At 37.6% G+C, this 22,181-nt stretch overlaps 1 protein-coding gene across 3 annotated transcripts in view; it reads right to left on the minus strand.

The window, feature by feature from the left end:
• UNC80 (unc-80 homolog, NALCN channel complex subunit) overlaps positions 1–22,181 on the minus strand; it is a 224,490-nt gene that overhangs the window by 64,310 nt on the left and 137,999 nt on the right. For all 3 annotated transcript variants that reach the window (XM_049615007.1, XM_049615005.1, XM_049615006.1), the window contains 11 exons: positions 19,377–19,558; positions 18,739–18,870; positions 16,547–16,733; positions 15,795–15,926; positions 13,975–14,118; positions 10,848–10,948; positions 9,731–9,817; positions 5,973–6,156; positions 3,696–3,790; positions 1,961–2,050; positions 1,139–1,240 (listed from right to left, as the gene is read on the minus strand). In XM_049615007.1, coding sequence (XP_049470964.1) covers positions 1,139–1,240; positions 1,961–2,050; positions 3,696–3,790; positions 5,973–6,156; positions 9,731–9,817; positions 10,848–10,948; positions 13,975–14,118; positions 15,795–15,926; positions 16,547–16,733; positions 18,739–18,870; positions 19,377–19,558 — 1,436 coding nt within the window. The remainder of the gene's footprint in view (positions 1–1,138; positions 1,241–1,960; positions 2,051–3,695; positions 3,791–5,972; positions 6,157–9,730; positions 9,818–10,847; positions 10,949–13,974; positions 14,119–15,794; positions 15,927–16,546; positions 16,734–18,738; positions 18,871–19,376; positions 19,559–22,181) is intronic.

Genomic DNA, 22,181 nt, shown 5'->3' on the forward strand with positions numbered 1-22,181 from the left:
ACGTGATGTGGGGCTTGAACTCACAACCCCCGAGATCAAGAGTTGCATGCTCCAGTAAGCCAGCCAGATGCCCCAATGCTAACTGTATTTTTAATTATCTAATTGGTCTAACTCTGTACCATTCTCATTCATTTCATGAAGGTATTTGTGAACAGTGTGATGCCAAATTGATCTTGATATGTGCAAAAAACCTGAAATGATAAATTATCCTGAAATTCTGGTTTAGACATTTTATTACAAATAAGTGAATGTAACATATAGACTGTATTAAAATTGTATCATTATTAGAATTGTGGACTGTAGCAATATTTTGCATGCAAACTAGTGAATTTCCTTATTCTGGTCTTCAATCTTAAAGATAAGTACAACTGCTTGATTACATTCCTCCTGTTTTAAGGGAAGTTAGTAACATGCCTAAGGTCAGATGACTGGTCAGTGGCAGAGCTATGACTGTGTCCAAATCTGTATACCTTAGTTCACTGCTTTCTCAAGCATAATACATTTGTCCCTTTTATTTTATTTTTTTTCCCAGCTAGTGTAAACATCTTGGGCAAACTTCTAATAGCTACATTATGTGTGCTTCCAATCCTGTTTTACTAAACTGTGAAAAGAAAACTTGGAAACTAGTAGGTAAATAAATTAGATTTCTAGTGGTAGGGCACCTGGGTGGCTCAGCCGGTTAAGCATCTGACTGTCTGTGGCTTGGGTCATTATCTTGGGGTTCGTGAGTTCGAGCTCCACATTGGGCTCTATGCTGACAGCTCAGACCCTGGAGCCTGCCTCAGATTCTGTGTCTCCCTCTCTCTCTGCCCCTCCTCTGCTCGTGTTCTGTCTCTCTCTCAAAAATAAATAAACCTTAATAAAAATAAAAGAAGAAGATTTGTAATGTTTATACCCAACAATTTGTTATAGTATTAATCCAACTGAGTGTTCCTTAATACCTCTCCATTATAATCCCATTTGTGAAAACTAACACAGTATTTTGGGGAATTATTGATCAAGGGCCTATCTATCAACTCTCTCTAGAGAGGATTGCATCAGAATCACAGAATCTCAGGGTTGGCAACAAACACATTTACTGATCATCTATCCCAATGACTTGACAAAACCATATAATAAAACAGAGATGGTCAGGCACCTGTTTCTGAATGAGCTCCTGTCCTTTCTCTGGATGCATATGTACAAGATTCAGCTGTGGAGATACTGACCTCCGAAAAGGATAAATATCCCGAACATAGGTCTGTGGCAGGATTACACAAAGAGAAAACAGAGTTCAAATGATTAAAACTTTACTGTCATTTCCTCTTTACCCAAAGGTCAAAGAAAGCTATGTATTTGATAATGGTTTAATCACTTTATGCTTCCCAATTCTATAAAATCCCAGGGAAGATAAACCCCCCTCCTCAGGAACGTGTCAAACCATTTAGGCTTAGCACCCTTTCCAAACACAAGGGTGCTGCATCAGGAGCAGAGGAGCTAAAGGCAATTTAATAAATGACATTCTGGAGGATGGTCACTGTAAAGTGATGTCAATGATCTTCTTGAGGAGCCCTTTTGGTCATTAGGTCAGGTTATCACGGTCATGCTTAACATAATAGAAACAGGAACAACAATGACATTAGCATTCCAAATAGACCATAGTTATTATATGGGCAACTTAATTTTTCATCAAGAGGTGATAGTAATGAGTAACATAGTGCTCTACTTGCCTTATATCCTTTAATTATTGCAACCTATAGTAGATAATATCATCATCATCTTCATTTTACAGACAAGGAAAATGAAAGGTAACAAGGTACCATGACTAGTCCAAAGCTATGCTGACAATAAGGTGGTGTCACCTAAGTGACCATTTTCCTAACCTCTAAATGATACCTCCCTGAGTGAGAGGGACATTCAGGACAGGCATGACAAGTTCCTGACATAACTAAACATGAGTGCCATTACTGCATGGTCTCACCTTATTGTAGTGGATAAGATTCCACCGTTTATCCATGAGAAAATAATGTGTTGACTGAGATTCTGGGATATTAAAAAACTCCAGACACTCCTAGAACAATAACAACAAATATAAATAAATGTTAACCCGGAACATATTATGTGCCAGGTAGTAAGCTGAAAGATACAAATATCCTAAAAACAAGGTAACGGCTTACAAGGATTATTATATCTAATATACTTTTTATATGTATATATATGGATACACATTGGATTTGGATATACAGTTCCGAAGAATGATACAATAAAGACTAGTCATGTAATATAAACCATCTGCTCTCCATGTGCTAAAAGATATACAATTAAAAATTCAGGTGGAGTAGTGAACTGTGGAGGCCTACTGGCGTCTACTGGTCTCAATGTCAGGAAGAAAGCATGTTTAGTGACACCATGAAACATAATAGAAACTACAATTCATTGAGCAATTATTATATAGTGTATTCTAAGTTCAATGCTTTCCATGTAGACAACTTGTATGACTTCACTAGCGTGCCAGTACTGGTGAAAAAGAATCCGAGCCCAGAGAGGTCCTGTTTGATGTAGGACCTGTTGGTTCTAGTGGAATCAGGCTTTGGACTTACTCTGCCCTCATGCTACTCTGTCATTCAGTGTGAGTTGGAAAATGGAGTGGTTGCTGAAGTTTGCTCCATTAGGCCTTAGAAATTCTCTGGAGATGTCTGGGTGAGGCCTGAGGAGGTTTAATGACCCTTTGTACTGAAATAAGATATACAGGTTTGGTACAACTGAATTTTTCAGAGGCCTTTTCTGCTTATGTCTGGGTCTGGAGCTGTGTTCCAGGAAATCAGATTACCAAAAGTTTGGAATCCAGGTAAGTTGGGAATGGCTGTAGTAGTTTATTTATTACCTTATCTTAAAAACTTTACAGGCATGTGTAACCATGGATTGCCTTTTTTTGGAGGAGCACAATCTCCATAATCATTTAAACTACTTTCTTGACCCATCTGATTTATTCTAAGATATGTGTTTTCTGCTTCTCCACTAATTTCTGTCAGTGCAAGTCAGACTGGATCCATGCAACTAGATGCCACAGAAAGTGTCTCTGGCAGGATCATCAGCCTGAGAGCTGGCAAACCCAGGGCACCTCCAGCACTACCCCAAGTGATGCCAGGAAGCTTCTAAGCAGGAAGAGACAGCATTCCAAGGGAAGTTAGGAGGACACACTAGAGCTTTGGGCTGCTGCTTTAGCTGAGAGAGAACCTGCATGCATTTGCACCTCAATGCAGAGCAAAAATGTCAGTGTGGGGGAAAATTATGCAAGAAAATAGGGGAAGTACACAATAGTGGAACAGATTCTACAAGAGATAAATAAATGCATATATTCATTTGAAGACAGAAAAATGCCACTTAATTCTAAACTGGGTGGTCAGTAGCCATAGTTGTAGACATTGTGCATTAAAAAATCACTTCTGTCGGGGTGCCTGGGTGGCTCAGTTGGTTGAACATCCAACTTTGACAGGTCATGATCTCGCAGTTCATGGGTTCCAACCCCATGTTGGGCTCTGTGTTGACAGCTCAGAGCCTGGAGCCTGCTTGGGATTCTGTGTCTCCCTCTCTCTCTGCCTTTCCCCGCCTGCCCCGCCCCCCCCCCCCCCTGCTCACACTCTGTCTCTTTCTCAAAAATAAAAAAAATAAATAAACATTAGAAAAAATTCATTTCTGTCCAAAGCCATCCCTACCTTTAGCAGGGCTTCAAACTGAGTGTCCTCATGGACTGGTAACTGGGTTGGGATATCACACTCATTCTGTCCATGAACTACCAAGGTTTTGGTACCTATAGAAGGCAAACACAATAATAAACTGAACTCTGCTATAAGAAAGTTTATATTTAAGGCATAAAATATTAAAATATTATCAATAGGCTGATGTTTTTCTTGTTATGATTGTTACTATTAGTGAGTGCTTAAGGTAAATTATCCACTGAACAAATATCACTCCTTTATTTATAGTTAAATATATGTTTTAAATATATTTATTTAGGGGCGCCTGGGTGGCTCAGTCGGTTAAGCGGCCGAGTTCGGCTCGGGTCATGATCTCACGGTCCGTGAGTTCGAGCCCCGCGTCGGGCTCTGTGCTGACAGCTCAGAGCCTGGAGCCTGTTTCGGATTCTGTGTCTCCCTCTCTCTGACCCTCCCCCTTTCATGCTCTGTCTCTCTCTGTCTCAAAAATAAATAAACGTTAAAAAAAATTAAAAAAAATATATATATATTTATTTATCAGGGGCACCTGGGTGGCTCAGTCAGTTACGTGTCCAATTCTTGATTTCAGCTCAGGTCATAATCTCACGTTTTGTGGGATCGAGCCCCACATGGGGCTCTGCCCTTGAAGCACACAGCCTGCTTGGGATTCGCTCTTTCCCTCTTTCTCTGCCCCACCCTGCTTGTGCTCTGTCTCTCTCTCTCTCAAAATAAATAAGCATGAAAAAAATTTAAACAATATTTACTTATTAAATAACAATAGCTACCATTTATGGAATTCCTGATAACTTTACATGTATTTTATATGCAAAATTATATTTAAATCTCACAGCAACCCTATGGTATGGGTATTATTATTTTCATTCTACAAATAAGAAAACAAAGAAAATAGATTCTTACAAGTAAGAATGTATAAGTAACAAAGACACATTTATTTAGTAGAAGAGTTAGCATTCAAACCTTAAGCATTGCGACAATATATCCCTTATTTTAAATGAGATGATCTTGCAATAATGGTTGAAAAAATATAAACAAGAGATATGAGCAAAACCCTGACAAGTTTCCAAAATGTAGTTTAAATTTACATTTTCTCAATTCTACTTGGCTCTGAGTTAATACTTATTCTACTTCATTCATTCATTATAAGTCTTTGCAAACATTATGATATACCCTGACTTTTATTTTTATTTTCTTAATGAATGTTGGCATTTATTTATTTATTTTATAAGTTTATTTATTTAAGCAATCTCTACACCTGACGTGGGGCTCAAGCTCATGACCACTGAGATTAAGAGCTACATGCTTTACCTATTGAGCCATCCAGGCGCCCCAATACCTTGATTTTTAATGAGCTGTTTTTAAGTATATGAATGACAATATGAGTTTCTTTGCTATAATAAAAACTGATCACTTTGTTGGATAACAAGCATTATGGAATGCTTGCTGTGAATCAGTTACGACAGCACGTGTTTTACCTACCTAGACTCATTGATTACTCGTGATTGTGAATGATGAATCACATCCTTATCTTACACATGAGTAAAGACAGCCTGAAAAGGTGATGCACTTTTTCCTAGCTAATGTTAATTGAACAAATAATAAATGGCAGCAACATGACTTTCATGGCCTGCCATACCCTGTGTTCTTATCTCGATATAATTTTGTCTTTCTCATAATTTTAATACATGTATCATCTCATATTTCCTTAGTCACTGCACCAGGATAAAGACTTGGCAGAATTCGTATCTTGAACAAAAACCAGCTATCCGAAGCGAAAAGGAACCGCAGCTAGAGTTTACATCACACTTCATGTTCTTTTGTTCTCCTTCTTCCTGCTTGTCCCTTTTCCAATTTTTCATAAAGCCACCTCTCATACACTTTACAAAGATCTGGGGTCCATGCCATGCAAACAATATTATTCCCCTTGCAGTGCCAAACATTCATTCAAAAAGGCTTTCTGTGCAACTGGCCCTCTGTGATAGACTTAAATAAATCTTCAACCTTGGCAGCCCTTCAAGGGCTGATTCACGTGGATCTTAGTTCTGATGTCTCCCCTTTCATCTGGCAATTGCAGACTTTTAAAGGGTCTATTGTATTTCTTCAGATCGTATTAAACAAAAATTCTTTGATGCACTCAACACCGGGGTCAGGACTCTGAAAATTTTCTCATGAATGAGAGAGACAGTTGGTCTTTAAAAGGGTTATTTATACTCTTAAAAAAAAAAAAAAGTTATATCACCCAAAGCAGTAGCAGATTACCTGGCATGGAAGCAGTCACCAGGAGCTTTACCTCACACTGCTCCTTCTTCATGGTCTGCTTCAGATCCTTGAAGAAGAGGCCTTCCACGTAGCCCACCACCTCCCACAGGAAAGTCAGAGTGGCTGAAATGGCATCCATCCCCCACTCGCAGGGGGTCCGCACAAAATACATGATTAATCCCACCTAAGAGAACAGGAAGAGGTCACAAAGCCACAGTAATCCTGAGCAAACATTCTCATTTCCTTGGCTTTTCTTTCCTTAATTAAATGTTCTTTTGTGCCTTCATATTCTCTGCTCAACAGGTCCTCTAATACTTTCAACGGGCATGAGCAAGAGAGGGTATAACTGGAAAACCAACCAGAACAGGTTGCCATATATTTTTGTGTATCACTAAGATGGTGATTTCTCAAGAGGAAAGCAGAAGATTGTTTTTCCAGGCTTCAAGTCCCTCGGTAGCTCAAGTACGGAGGCCACCCCAAATTAATCTCTACATGATGTTTGCCCAAACAGTATTTGCAGCTTGGATTATATCTAACAGTCTGAACCAATGAACACTCTGCTTGGCTAAATGGTGAACTTAAGAGTTTTTTGTTCTTGTCACCTAAAATCTTGAAAAGCTCTGTGTCCTTTGGTACATGTTTAAATTTACACTTAAAATGTTTCATCATAAAGTAATTTTTTTGTTGTTAATAGGAGTAGAATATGTTAAACACTCTATACACTGAAATAAAGGGAGGATTGACTATATTGGAATATGTATTTCCACAAATTTGATGAAAGAAGTTTTAACTACCCTATTTAACAGTGCACAAAAAAATCATAAAGAAATTATGTAAAATTTTTTCCCCACTGCGGCTTTTTCTATTGTTTCTTGAAAAATTTCTTAATCTTAGAAAACTTTCTAGTTATTTTGAAAGAATCAGCCTATGGTGTCACTAACCTAAAATTGCTTTGACGGTTCTGTAGGCTAAACACCCGAATGAGGGCCAAACCTCATCTCTAGTAGAAATCTACCAAAGACAGGAAAAAGACAGGAAGTCCTATGGGTTTAAAGTGCCTTGATCCATCAGAAATGAGGCTTCTCTAAAACTCATGAAGCACATTTGATTCTTTCTCTTATGTATCTGTCAATGCAGTCTGGTGGTATTGGGGATGGTCAGGGAGAGCCTGCAGAGGAACAGTGGTTGAGAGGGCAGACATACTGAAGAAGTGTTAGTGCATATTTGTAAATTGAAGATTTGGAGATTTATTCCCTTAAAACTATCTGGGCACCAAATCCCTTTGAAAGTTTTCACATCCCCTGCTCCCAAATGTGCTCAAACCCCAGGGTGAAGATCAATGGGTCAAAATTAAGCAGTGAAATGTCTCTAACAAAGTCTGGAAGAGATGGGTCAGTGGTCCCAACATCCCCACTATACACATCCTTAATAGTCATTAGAGAAAAGAGATATATAATAAGGGTAATGGTTTAAAAATGACTCTGCCCTTCACTGTTTTGCTGTTCTAAGTATAAGACCTATTCTATAGTCCACTCAAGGCATCCATGTGCTTGGGATTTGGGGAAAGATTAGGGTTTAGAGAGAAATGCAAAAACAAGAATTTATATTCAAGTACAATAGGATTATACAGCAAAGCCAAAGTGTTGCCAGGCCTATTCTTTATTAACTGACCTAGTCAGTTACCTAGCTGGGAGCACCTATGTGGGCCAATAAGGTTTATTTTCAGTTGACAGAAGAGAGTATGGCAAAAACGGAAATGAATGTCCATCTTCTTATCCCAGCGCTAAAAGACAATGGAGAGCAATGGTCCTGGTAAGTATCCCCCCTACCCAGTGACCCAAGGGAATGGGCAGACACCTGAAGGGGCTTTTGCTTCCAGTCTTTGGGTCTCTAGCAAAGGTTCAATTCAGGGCCTTTCAATATCACCCTGGATGCCACGTGATAGGTCACATACTTAAACTGAGGAAAGCCCTGACATTTGACTTTAATAACCTACCTTTGGTTTTTGCGTGGTGTAGACAGGACCAAGAAGTAGCATAAAGTGTGGCTGGAAAGCTTTCTGGATAGAATTGCCACAGACTGATGTCACCGAGCATACTGCACCAGTCAGCGGCTTTCCTAAGCTGGAGCCATCTGGGACATGCAACTAAAACTTAGAGGTGTGTGTAGCACCAGCACGAGCCGAGGTGAGGTTGTCTCTCAGCAGGCACCACGTGGAGCCCACAGGACCCAAGTCATAGCAACCATGGGCATTGCTTTCCACTAGCCAGGCATCTAGCAACCAGCCAGATAAAGAACGCTGTCTCACAAAGGGAGGAGCCAGAGCAAATGTTGAATAATAGATAGAATGCTCAACGAATGTAGGAGTGCTGAGAATACTCACTCCGATTTTGTCCTTCCATCTTGTTTGTGTTCATGCAGTAATTTTCCTTGGGGCTACATGTTCCAGGTCCCTTGGAGGTTAATGTATGCCCTGACCAGAAGGCAGGAAAGCTTGTTCTGAGCTTCCTTCTGGTGCACAGATGGTACCACTTTAGATAACTACCTGTTCACTTCACCTCATTGCCCTTGCTCTATATAAAAGCTGTAGATGATGGTGTGGACTTCATGGAAAAGAGCTGCATAGCACTTGGATTGGCGTCTGTTCCATCTCCCCCCCACCCCCGTCAGTAAGTTACCCCGAATAAATTCTGTGTGAACAGAATGGAGTGGCTTGCTTCATTTTTCCATATCAAAGGGCCTCAGTCTGGAGGATACTGTCCCTCCTCCACCTTCCAACAACAAAGGTCTTTTTTCTCTCCAACTCCACATAGTGTTTACAGACGAAAGAAGTTGGAAAAAAAATAGGATTCCTAGGGGTTTTTTTTAGCCAGGAAAGACCGAATGCTATCCAAAGTTACTATTTATACGTTTTTATCAGTCTGAACTTAAAAGTGGATTTGGACACTTATTTATATTCTTTCCCTTGTCACCCGGCTGGTGGGCACTCATGAGGAAAACCAAATCAGTCACAGACAAGAGAAAGGGATTACAAATTTTCTCTGCACAGAGGAGCTGTAATGTTAAATTTATCATTTCGCTGCAGATGCATTTGGATTCCGCTTCTATTTCCCTACCTGCTAGAAGACTGACAATAGTGAGGGAGAAAGTTCTCCCAATGCAGACATTCACTTGGCTATCTGTCTGTCTGGATTAAGGTGCAGTTTCAAAGAACAGGCATCAGGCTAACCGCCCCAAAACTGCATATTCATTTAGGGTGTAACATCCTAAAGAAACTGGTAAATTCTAGAGGGTTCAGGAAGGAGCTGTCAGGATGGTTTAAAGCAAAGATAGTCACTATGGAAAAATACACTCACAGATACTTTCCATCTAGGGCAACTATTTGCCTCTGTGTGTGTGTGTGTGTGTGTGTGTGTGTGTTTTAAAAAGCAAGATAGAAAAAGGGAAGAATGACTAAAATGACATATAAGTTTTCACAACAGAAAACCCAAACTAAGAAGCAACATAAGGAAGTTGTATAGTGCCAAAGGAAGGCAGAGATGAAATGCATGTTTATTGAGTGCCTACTACATGCCAAGCAGAGTGTCAGGAGGGGCTTCCCTATACAAACAGGGGTGAATTTAGCTGACCATGGTTTACCTCCAGTCACATAATTAATGGGGGGGGGTTATTGAAAAAGTTTCCTATGAATTTTTCCTCATGTTGCTGCTTCCTAATTGGAAATGAACATTTACAACTTACTGGAGGCTGAAACTCACCAAGTAGTTGAATAGGATGTGAGATGTCTGGGCAGGAAAGTCTCCAATATTTAAGAGAAGTTTCCGCAGCATGTACATTAACTCATCCTGAAAGAAGAACAGAATGTCCACATCTCGTTCAGCTACCATGCTGTAGGACATAAATTTAAATTCTTAAAAAGTGGGGGAGGTTCCTGCTTTTCCCTCATGTTGATTTCCATTATGTTCAGCATTTTAATATAGTATATGTGATACTTATTAAACAGTATTTAAACCAACAGTAACACCTTTGCTTAGGAGCCAATCTGAAATAACTGAGCAGTAGTTAGACAAGTTTCTTTTCTTTCTTTCTTTCTTTTTTTTTTTAATAAAAAGTGAGACCGTGTCTATAGGTCACAGGCAAATCACAGGAAAGGTATATATTTAGCCAATTCTATTTGCTATGACTTCCAGGTGTGATGCAAATGTCAGGCAGACCTATCTTGAGATACCATTAAATATACATGGTTTCATGGACTTCACAGGTCTGCTTCCTGGGTTTTGAGTCAAAGAGATAAAGTTAGGTCAAGAGGGAATAAATAGAGATGTCTGTAAGTCACCTTACCTTTCAGAAACTGAACTTGATCTTCTATAGAACAAGACCATAACACAGAAATGAACAAATACTTTTAATCATCAGTGTGTTTTGCCATTGCTCAGAAAACTACTTTATTTGTCATAATCTTTTTACACAGGTGGCCTGCTGAATTAGATTGTCTTGATTAATGGATAGTTTCAACATATTCTAATAATCCCACCTGTATCACAGACTACTAAGCAATCAGAATTTAATAAATATATTCATTACTAAGAACACTATACTGAATTTAATCTTTGCTTAAAAGACTGAAAATCTTTCAGTAACTTAGGTTCATCACTACCAGTGCACCAAACACAAATGGAGACATCAGTACATGGACAAATTTGAAAGAAAACAGCAAGGTTTAGTACTGCTCATCATTACCATTTCCTAAAGAACTTATTTGCTGTGTATCAGAAATTGATGTTCTATGCATAGCACTACGAAATCCATTGTTTGCTTTTAACAGTGTTCACCCACAGTGCTACACAGCTATACTACAAAGAAAGAAGAATTTACTTGTCTATTGCTGATGGTCAGTTTTTCCAGAAAATGTCGAAGAACCGTCGATGGATCTTCAATTAGACAATTCCATAAGACTTGTTGGGCCACAGCACTCACTTCAGAAGAGAGAAGACATTGAGCATTTGTCTTAAATAAAGTATTAAACTATTCAAACAATTTACTAAGATTTTAATTAGTATCTTTTTTTTTTTTGCCTTAACAATGTTCTGTAAACACTTTTTCTGTTGAAAGGTAGGTATTTGTTCTCATTGTTACTTGTTTCTGAACATTTTCACCTATAAAGAAAAGGTAACGAAAAAGTATAGGGTGGTCTTTAGATTTTAGAATTGCTTTTGTAAAGAATACATTTGTGATTTACAGTGATATATCATTCAGCCTTAAAAGAGAGAAATCTTGCCATTTGTGATAATGAAGATGGACTTTGAGGGCATTATGTTCGATGAAATAATTCAGACAGAAAAAGACAAATACTGTATGATCTCACTTATATGTGGAGTCTAAAATAAACCAAACTCATAGATACAGAGACCAGATTGGTGATTCCCAAAAGAGGGGGTAAGGTAAATGTTTGAAGGTGGTCAAAAGGTAAAAACTTCTGATTATAAGATAAATAGACCCTGAGGATGTAATATACAGCATGGTGACTAGAGTCAACAATACTGTATTGCTTATTTGGAGGTTGCTAAGAGAGTATATTTTAAAAGTTCTCATTATAAGGTAAAAAATTGTTACTACGTGTGGTAATGGGTATTACCTAAACTTATTGTGGTAACATTTCATAACATACACATATATCAAAGTATTATATTGTACACCTAAAACTAACACAATGCTATATGACAATTATATCTCAATTTAAAAAGAAAGAGGGATGCCTGGGTGGCTCAGTTGTTTAAGCACCTGACTCCTGATTTCAGCTCAGGTCATGATCTCAGTTTGCAAGATCAAGCCTGGTGTCAGACTCTGTACTGACAGCATGGAGCCTGCTTGAGATTCTCTGTTTTTCCCTCTCTCTCTCTCTGCCCTTCCTTGCTCTCTCTCTCTCTCTCCCTCCCTCTCTCAAAAATATATTAATAAATAAACATTTTAAAAAATGAATAAAATAAAAAGAAAGACTACATTAGTGAATCTTTGTTTTGGAAATTACCCTAATTTTAGGAGTGATAAATATTTGTCAAATTAAAGTCATATTTTAATATTGGTTGCATGGAGAAATTTCTAAAGTAATTATTTGGTTCTTAGAAAATGTGTTTTGGTTTATAATGCATATGAATTAGAGATGATCTTTTACTGTTCATGTGAATGCTTTAAATAGTATCTCCTTTAGTGAGATGAAGTAGTTAAGCCAGTGGTAATTAGGTTCCCACTCCTATGAGGATGTCTTAGGAATAAATAATTATTCCTGATGTGAAGAAAGTGCTTCTACTACTTTGGGGAAAACAATCAGGCCAAGACTGCCTGGAAGTGCCCAAGCTAGGAAAGCAGGTGGGTAGAAGTCAGTGGTAGATAAGCACTAGATGATCTTTAGTCTAAATGGTTTAATTAGTTTAGTGTTCTAAACTATAAATATGGAATTCAGCATGAATGTGTCATTCGGTCTATAGTTTGCATAAATGATACCATCTTTTTGCATTAGAAACTAACCTTCCAATTAAAAGTATGGGCTATATAAATAAATAATATGAACAAGAGATATGTAAATATAAGCTTTAGTTTCTGTGTGTCTTTATAAATAATTAAAATAGGTGTAGGTTTTTCTTAGGTCAAAACTGGTTGCAAAACTATCTTAGCATATTATCTTTATTCTAATTGAATAAAATGAAAAATACAGAAAAAGACAGCTGACAGTAAGACTACAAATCATAGAAACAACTTATAAACATTTTGCAATATGTCCTCTCATACATGTGAAATTTTTATTTACATGTAGTTTTAAATAATATGTAGAAAATATTCCTTGGCACTCAGTTTTTTACTTAGCAATATATTAAAAACTTAATGTTAATATTCTACTAGAATGTTATTTCTAATGTGCATATGGAAGTACCATGTCTAACTAATTGCTTGCTGGAAATTTAAACTCTTCTCAAATATTTGTTATTTTAAATAATGTACAATAAGTAGAAACCTATAAAGACCCTTATATAGCCCTCGTTGCCCTAGGAAATTGCTAGAAGTCAAAATCTGTATCAAAGAGCTTTCACACTTTTAAGGTTTTTGACACCTATTGTGAAACTTTGTTCCCAGAATGCTTGTATTGAATTCTATATTCCCATCAGCAAGGTGTGAGGTTTCTTTTTTCCCTGAACCTTTACCAACTATGGGTATTTTCATTTAGAATAATTTTTTCACGGTAGCTGTACTTGAGCATAGCATAACATACAGAAAAGTTGAATCACTATGTTGTGTACCTGGAAGTAATATAACATCGTATGTCAACTATACTCAAATAAAAACATAATAAAATAAAAAAAAGCTTTGCAATTTTTTGGCTGAAATATAAAGTTTCTATTGTTGTCTTAAACAACAATGTTGCTTACAGATGTTATTGGCCATTGGGCCATGTATTTATATCCTTTGCCCGTTTTTCTGTTGGGCTTTAAAAACATCATTATTGAGTTCTATGGGCTTTTTAATAACAACATTAGAAATATCAACCTGTTATCTGTCACAAATGTTACTCATCTTTACCCATAGTTTATCATTTCATTTTGCAATTATTGTCTTTAGATTAGTACCTCTGGAAAGGTAATCAAGTGGGACAGATGGCATCGGTGGTGTCAAGCTAATAGCTAAGATTTCCAAGGTGGCCGGAATTGCCATCTGATGTCCACGGGGTCAAATAAGTGTTATGCAGTTTTCTAGTCGTAAATAACACTCCTAGACCCAAGTATGTATTTCAAATGCAACTTCTTGGTCATAAAGTTAGTGGGACAAGGAGATGAAGACAGTGATCATGTTAGTATAGTATACTACAAATCTGTAATTGTAGTTTGTACATAAAACAAATCAACATGTGACCAGTAGTTAATGTCTTCGAAAGCATCCTACTGTCCTCCATCAGATAACAGCTTCAGTGTTTTGTGAGAGTTATTGATGGGTTTACTAGTCAAAGCTATACCTGCTACGCCATCTTCCCGCACCTCACCATCCTCCATTAGATGAACAATGGGCAGCACGGCTGCACAGATGCATGCTGGGAACACTGCTTGAGGGGGCTGAGGCACATGGTGGTTTGGTGTGTGTTCAGTAGTGTGCTCCTCATCTGAAGAGAGAGACATCATTGGAGGGCTTTTCTCAGTATTGTAATCCCAGTGCAACATTTCTCAGTTCAAAGCTTGCTTATTTAACATCCTGTAGGTTACAGATATCTAGGTGCCTCAGCACCCTTTGTTGAAGAGACTCTTCTTTCCTTATTGGGGTTTCGTGGTGCCCTTTTAAACATGACAGCGGAATAAATGTAATAGTTTACTTCTAGTCATTCAATTCTAGTCCATTGATTTACTGTCAATCTTTAGTCAATACCACACAGTATTGATGACTACAGCTTTACAGTAAGTATTGAAATTGGGAAATGTGAGTCTTCCAGTTTTGTTCTTCATTTCCAAGATGATTTTGATTATTCAAGTATGTGGAGTAATCAGAACCCTCATACTTTTTGGAAGGAATGTAAAATGACACAGCTGATCTTGAAAATAGCTTGGCAGTGTACCCCACACTTGTACATCACTGTTCGTAGTAGTATAATTTATAATAGTCAAAAAGTGGAAATAAATGTCCACTAACTGGTGAATTTATAAATAATGTGGTATATCTATATAATGGAACATTGTCTAGGGACAAAGAACTGATACATGAGACAACATGGATGAACCTTGAAAATGTGCTGAGTGAAAGAATCCAGTCTCAAAAGGCCATATATTATATGACTCCATTTATATGAAATGTACGGAAAAGCAAATCCATAAAAATGGGAGATAGATTATTTATGGCCACTGATTAGAGAAAGTGTGGATGAGGAACAACTGCTAATGGGTATAGCGTCTCTTTTTGGATGATGATAATATTCTAAAATGAGAGGTGATAATCATCATTCTATTCACACTCTATAAATATACTAAAAACCATTGCATTGTATACTTCAAAAGGGTGAATATTTTTGGTACATGAATCATATCTCAAGAAAATTATATCTGTGATAAAAAGTATAAATGAGCCTTTGGCCCAATCCCTATAAGTTGTGATTAATCCACATCGGTCATTTTTGAAGTTCCTGAGGGTTGTGCAGCCGAGGATTGAGAACCACTGTTTTCTGTACAACTTTCTAATAACTTTATAAATCAGTAATGAAATTTATGTTATCACGAGGCAGTGAGTCCCAGACAGTTATTCATGAGTAGAGAAAACATACTTTTTAAATTCTTGGAATTGAAGGATATCACATTTCCCCCCTGGAATCAGATTTCATTACAGAAGTAACATGAGCTGTGGTCTTCCTTTGATTTTTCAATTATTTCAGAACAGCATCCTATAGCATTCTAGTGGGTCTTGGCCACTCATTGGAATCTCCACCCGAGTAGATTTTAAAAATACTGATGTGTGGGTCCCATTCTTACAAATTCTGATTTGATCTTGGGTGTGGCCTGGGTATTTTTTTAAAGCTCATCAGTTGATTGTAATGTGTAGCCAGGGATGAAACCCATCAGCAATATGATTACTTATAATGTAGTTAATATAGAGCCAATTTATAAAGGGTAAATTGCTGGGGGAAAAAAAAAAGAGTACCACTTAATCTAATATTTATTTTTTGAACTTTGAGTCATAAGACAAGTTATTTAATGAAGACAGTGTGGTGAAGTATAATAATAATATTAACTGGAAAATGTTTCAAAACACACACAAGTCATAAGCAATAAATAACAAATTTCTAAGAAGACACACCTTCGGCACTGACAGCTGAACGCACAGACCAGACTGACCCTCGGCGGAAGGAATAATTCCTATGGGAAGTGCTGGAGGTACAGGATGGACTCACAGACAGTCGACGGGATGCCAGATTGGTGACTTCTTCTACTGGCAAAGAAAATGAGGAATGTAACCTTTGGTTTTGTAACAAAAAAGTCATCATCGTCACAACTATAGCTATACTTACATCACAGGTGTATACTGCTCTCAGAGCGTAAGGCTTAAGTAAGTTAGAGTGTACTTATGAATGGAAAAAAAAATATTTTAGAAAGAAAGGCAGAAACTTTGTCCCATAGATTCTACAAAAGCTGGGCAGAGAATCACTTAATTAGAATGGTTCATAAATTATTTTCTGATACCAACCAACAAATTGGCCGCATTTGTCAAGGTTGATAGTTAAAATGGACTAACCCCATTTTTAATGATGAAGGATTGATTGCATTCACTTCAATATACACTCTGGATTTAGCTGTTCTCTGAATCATAATCACTTCTTGGTTCATTATCATATTGGTTCATTCAATGTGACTAACTTCCTCCTCTGTAAACAAGCCAACTCTAGCAATTAAGAAAAGAACAACTTCCCTCCTCTTTCTTTGGATAGTGTCAGGAGGTGAGAGAGAAAGAGGGTGCATACCACCTTACATCACAGAAATGTTTATTTCAAAGCAAGTCCTTTTCATTCCCTGAGACTGAGCCCCCCAAGAAGTCCCATGTATAGAGGGCACCTTCTTCTTCTGGTTCTGAGTTGGGTGTGCAGGTGGGTTCATAGCAAGCCTCCTGGGTGATGGGGATGGCGGTGATGAGGCTGGCTTCTCTACCAAGACGTTTCTTCTCTTCCTCCTGTTGCAAGTTCTTTAAGATGTGTTCTGCTCTCTGATGGGAGCGGGACACAGCACGGGCTGAAAAGGATTTCTGTGGAGACGTGAAGACCAGTTGATCTTATAGAAACTGTTTTGCAAGGTCATAGACATAAAGAGTGTTTCAATAGAATTACAAAATGTGGTACTTTGTTCTCATGAAATGGTAGGGCACCCATGGTCTAGTTTCATGGCTATTTGTTTTTCTATCAGATTTCCAGGTTGTATGTAACTAAGCTATTCATTTTCATTCAATGAGAATAATTCTTCAAGAATATCTATAAGTTTGGGGATTTCACCTTTAGAATTTGGGGTGATATCAATGATCCACTCTTTAAACATTAAAATGAAATAAAGAAGTTTAATATTTATTCCTTTCCATAATTTTTTGAAATGATTTTAAATGAAGGACATTTATTTCATAAAGGTTAATAAAAGAGAAAGAACCATGGAAAGGAGGAGGAAAGAGAGCTATCTTTTACATAAAACAATTAATTATGTGATTTATTTTATTTTTGTATCCTGACTAACTACCACACTGTAAATATTTAATTATTGCAGGTAAATACAGTGGGACACTGTAAATACTTAACAATATTTGTAGAAACAAAGTTAGTGAATAGAAATAATGAGAATTGATAGTGTTACTAAGGTTGAATTCAGGATCTTAACATAAGACTAAAGGTTTCCTATGCAGAATGGCACAATAGCAATTAAGGGCATTAGATAGGCCACATGGCAATTTATTTGCAGAGCTAGGGGTTAAACTGATTTATTATATTAAGGTAAGGTAAGAATTATGTAATGAGAGAAAGAGAACCCTATCGAATCAGGGGTCTTGGCTTCAAATTCATTGTGAACTTGTGATAGAGAGTGTGTTTGGCTCAAATGAATCCATTGTCTATTCAGGAGACAAATCAAGGATCCTTATGCCAGGGGTTCAGATGCTGGATTTATTGTATATACGGAGAAAAAACCAGGTGTGCCTTTCTCTTTGGCATTAACACCATCAGATACAAAAGTACTATATGCAGAAGAATTAAAATATTTTGATGGGTTAAGAGCTCAAACAGTTCTCCAAAGAGAACTACAATGTCAAGAAAATATGTGATGTGCAAAAACGTTCAAGCTAACTTCATATATCCAACAAACTTTTTAAAGAATTGTGAACAAAAAAAACCAATGACTTTGTTTTTTGTCAATCAAAGTGGCATTAAAAAATAATACTAGCTAATTTGAATAAAGACAAAACACTTTCCTATTCTATTTTACGTGGGTAAAGTGATAAAATCTTCCTGGGGTCATTTTGTGAGGTGTATTTAAAATCTTTAATATTTATATACCAATTGCCCTAATTCCATGGGAATTTGTGCAAGAAAATAATCATAGATTTGTGCAAAGACGTATGTTCTTTTTCTCCTTTTTTGCTTTATTTTCCATATTTTCTACATTACTCTTGTAATTTAGAAAAATGCTATTCAACAGGTGAAAAAAGCATACTTTGAAGACTCATTTTTTTCAAAAGGCATATATTCTTGGTTCTATGAATATGCCATGTTCTAAACTTAGCTGTTTATGAATTGTATTACATATAGAGTGTCACATTAAAGTACATTAAGACCTGAGGTCTCAGAGCGATATTTGTGATGATGATACTAATGATCAACAAAATGAAGAACAGACCAACATCCAAACAAAGAAAAAAGAACTGCCAATTCAGTTCCTTTTTTTATCCAGGGTCACTCTCATTAACTTTTGGGTAGCTTGTGAATTACCAGTTAAACGAATGTGTTTGTGTTATAATAACTAGGGACAAAAGTGCTACCCTTGGCCAAGAAATCAATGCCCAATGTTTTTAACAGCTGTATAAGGTGGCTGCTATTGAGACTATGATTCTATTCATAAGAACAATGACCTTTTATGATTTTCATGGCTGATTTTCTGTGTTGTTATTCCATTCTTATGACAAGAATTAACAAACTGTCTCACATACTCATTGTCCTTCTCTCTTACATGTACACCAAGGAGCCTGAAGATACTAGAAAATGCCTGTTACTCACAGACTGGTCTTCATTAATGGGGTCCTGGACACTCCCGCTGCACTGAGGGACCCATGGGGGGTCAAACATTGGGACGGATGGCATTCCAAGCACTGGCGAGGGCAGGGTGAAGTTTATACTGGGAGGTGGGATCTGTTAGTTGACATCAGAAAAATGAAGTCAGGTGAAAAATAAGCTAGAATGGGTCTGAAGTATAATTATGAAATAATATTATAGAGTACATGATGTTATAGAGCACAGGATGAACATCTCTGGGTCTCAGCTTATTCATTAAAAAATGAAAGGTTTTAACTCTATGATCTTTATTTGTGTTAATTACTCCATCCTCCAAAAAAACATCTACATGTATAGATACAGCGAAGTGTCTAAAAGTTTATACCCCAAATTTTTATGTTTACCTCTTGGGATGGTAGTGGGATCTTGAAGTTTATAGAACATTGATTTTCTTACTTTACCACTCTTCTCTATTTCAATTATTAAAACAAGAATTCATGCATATATGAGTTAGGTTTACTTACATAATCAGAGAGAAAAAGAAGCATCTCTTGGGCCACAAACCATGGATTTGAGGTTCAAGGATTTAAACAAGTCTTGGGTTAGTTTGCTAATCTAATTCCTATGGGGAAAGTATCCCTCACCTTAAAAATCTGCTGTGCTCCTTCCTCCATCCGGGGCCAGACCTGGTAGCGAAACCTCCAGAGTGTGTGGAACTTGAGAACAGCATTCAGCCTCTGTACAGTCTCTGGGTGGTGGAACTCTGACATCAACATGTCAGACACAGCCTCAGGGACTTTCACCGCACACAGCAGGAACATGGCAGCTAGAGACGGCCAACAATTTGTCAGCTACACAACTTTTAAATTTGGTTGGTTCTTGGGGATGGGGACAAGTGGGGAGCTATTCTTGTGTCTTGCAAATGACTCCTGAGCTAATGCAGCCAGGCCACCGGCATTGGCAAAAGCACATCTTATTTCAGCTGCTGGAAACCAAACATAATACTTTGTGCCATCCACAATTTTCCTATATCTGGTGAGGGCAGTGACAGTGTGGTATTTCAGTAGAATACCTCATTCCAAGCAAATCTTCCTCTGGCTCACAGTGCAAAGTGAATATGTGAGGAAGCAAATGAAAAAAAGGCAATTATATACCAAAATATCCTTTTTAGAAAATGGTAAGAGTCATCTCATAGTAATCCAGGGACAGTATGTAAAAATGTCCATTAAAAACTGTCCCAGTTACATTATATTAAAAATAAAATCCACATTGTAGACTGTATTAGAAACATCTACCCTTCTGAGAGATGGAAAAGATCAAGAAGCCCAAAGAGATTTCATGAATCACGATACCATTGTTGTTTTTAATTTTGGGGAAAGCCAAATATCAATATGAGAAAGGTCAAGTGCCCTGATAAGTTACAAAGTTAATGAATAATGGGGCAGAAAAAGACACTCTGTAGCATGGATGAATGAGCCAGTGTCAATCATAAAAACATAATTTAAAAATCTCTCTTGTACTTTTTCCTGGATCATCAAAAAAATACTTAGACAATTGTGTTAGGGTAGCTAGGATTGAGTGCCAGGTCTGAAACCTCTCTGCTATGTGTCCTTAGGAGAACCTCTCAACTTCTCTCAGCCTCTGTTTCTTTAGGGTCAGAAGGTCAATGATGATGATGACGATGATGATAGCTGCCTCCAAATTTGTTGTCAAAATAAGATAAAATAATGTATGAGAAAGTGCTCTGTGACACGAGAAGTCTACACACTTCTAAAGCAGGTTTCATTTTTTAGAGACAATGTGGCATATGGGAGGGACATCTATGTGTGTGCAGTCAGAAGACCTGGGTTTGGTTTCCCAGCCCTGCTGATTCTGAACTGTGTGCACTTGGATAAGCCCTTTGACTCTCTTAGTTGCAGTTTGCTCATCTATAAAATAGTGGTTTCAAGGATCCAGTAAGACAACTGGTGTGCTATAGTTAGTTCTATAAGAAATGTTAGCTACTGTGACCATTAGCTTTTGATTATACTTTTCTTTATCCTACTAGTTCCTTAAATCTCCACTCTGTCTCCTTCCATTACTTTTCTTCAAAGTGTACTCTACTCTGTCTCAACGTTTAAACACCATGGTTGCTCTTTACATTATTGCAGTTGGAGCTCTACCTCAATCTCTGTCCTGAAGCAATTCTCTGGTAATGATCACTAATCAGTAGACCCAGTGGTTTTGTTTGTTTGTTTGTTTTACAGCATTTGTTTCCTTTCAGTTTTTAACACCTTCATAAAAATCTCTCTGATGAGCTCTCCTCTTTGGCTTCCATGGTTTGAGGTTGAGTTTTTCTCCTACTTTTCTGGTCATTTTTCAGGGTATTCTGCTGGCTGCTCCTCTTCCTGTCTCTGAAGATAGAGAAGGTCAATGGCTTAGTGCTCATCCTTCTGCTCTTTCCTCTCTATAGATTCTTCCCTTGGATATCTCATCCACTCTTACTGCTTCAGAGACCACATAGATCAGATTTCCCCCCCAGTTTATCTCTACCTTTGACTTTTTCCTATTAGCTTTAATGTCACATCACTGGCTATATGTCGCCTTACTACTTCACTCATTGCTGCCACATTCGACTTGGTAACAACACATCCTCTATATATGACATTACTCATTGGCTCAGAACCCATGAGTGGTTTCCCACAGTTCAATGGAAAGTCCATACGTCCAAGTGTGTCTTTCAAGGTCTGTTACAATCTGAGTCCCACTCACTTATCTAATAATGGACTGGGGACTCCTCTACAAAAGCCACCCCAGTCTCAGTTCCTCTTCATGCTTTCCAGATAAGTCCCATGCATTTCCACAGCCCATGTGGCTTTGCATACACCATCTTCTTCTAGCTTTTATTAAAGCCCGGTCTACCTGTTCATATCTTACATGAAAGTTTCCATGGCTGTCTCATACCTGGGGAGTGTGCCCTTCCCTACAGCTCTCCCTGAGAAACATGTGGTAGAGAAGCAAAAATCTAAGCTTTAATGTGAACAAAAATATTTTACAAGGCATTTGTTGCAGTGTAGTATAAAAATCCAGAATAAACCTAAATTCCCATTAGTAGGTCCAGGTTAAATAAATTATTATGCCCATTCATTCAATGAAATAGTTGGTGGCCATTAAAAAGAATGAGGTGAATCTATAAGCAGATGTTAAAAATGGTTTCCTAGGGAGTGCTTCTAACAACTTCTCATTGGGTACTGCCCAATTTGAATTGGTTTTTGTTCAAATAAACTCTTCAAATTTTTAGTATACCCCAGTTTATCTTTTAACAGTTCTGGTGTCACAAGAGGGAACCAAAGGGGACCCTGATGGCCCCCAGGAGCAATGAGCAACCAGGTATAGGTACCTATGGAGTGCCTGAACTTGCTGCTTTCTTGCTACCTACCTCCAGAGGTTATGGGTAAGTCTCTTACCTG

The sequence above is a fragment of the Panthera uncia genome, assembly GCF_023721935.1.
Source record: "Panthera uncia isolate 11264 chromosome C1 unlocalized genomic scaffold, Puncia_PCG_1.0 HiC_scaffold_3, whole genome shotgun sequence".
Taxonomy (NCBI): Eukaryota; Metazoa; Chordata; class Mammalia; order Carnivora; family Felidae; genus Panthera; species Panthera uncia.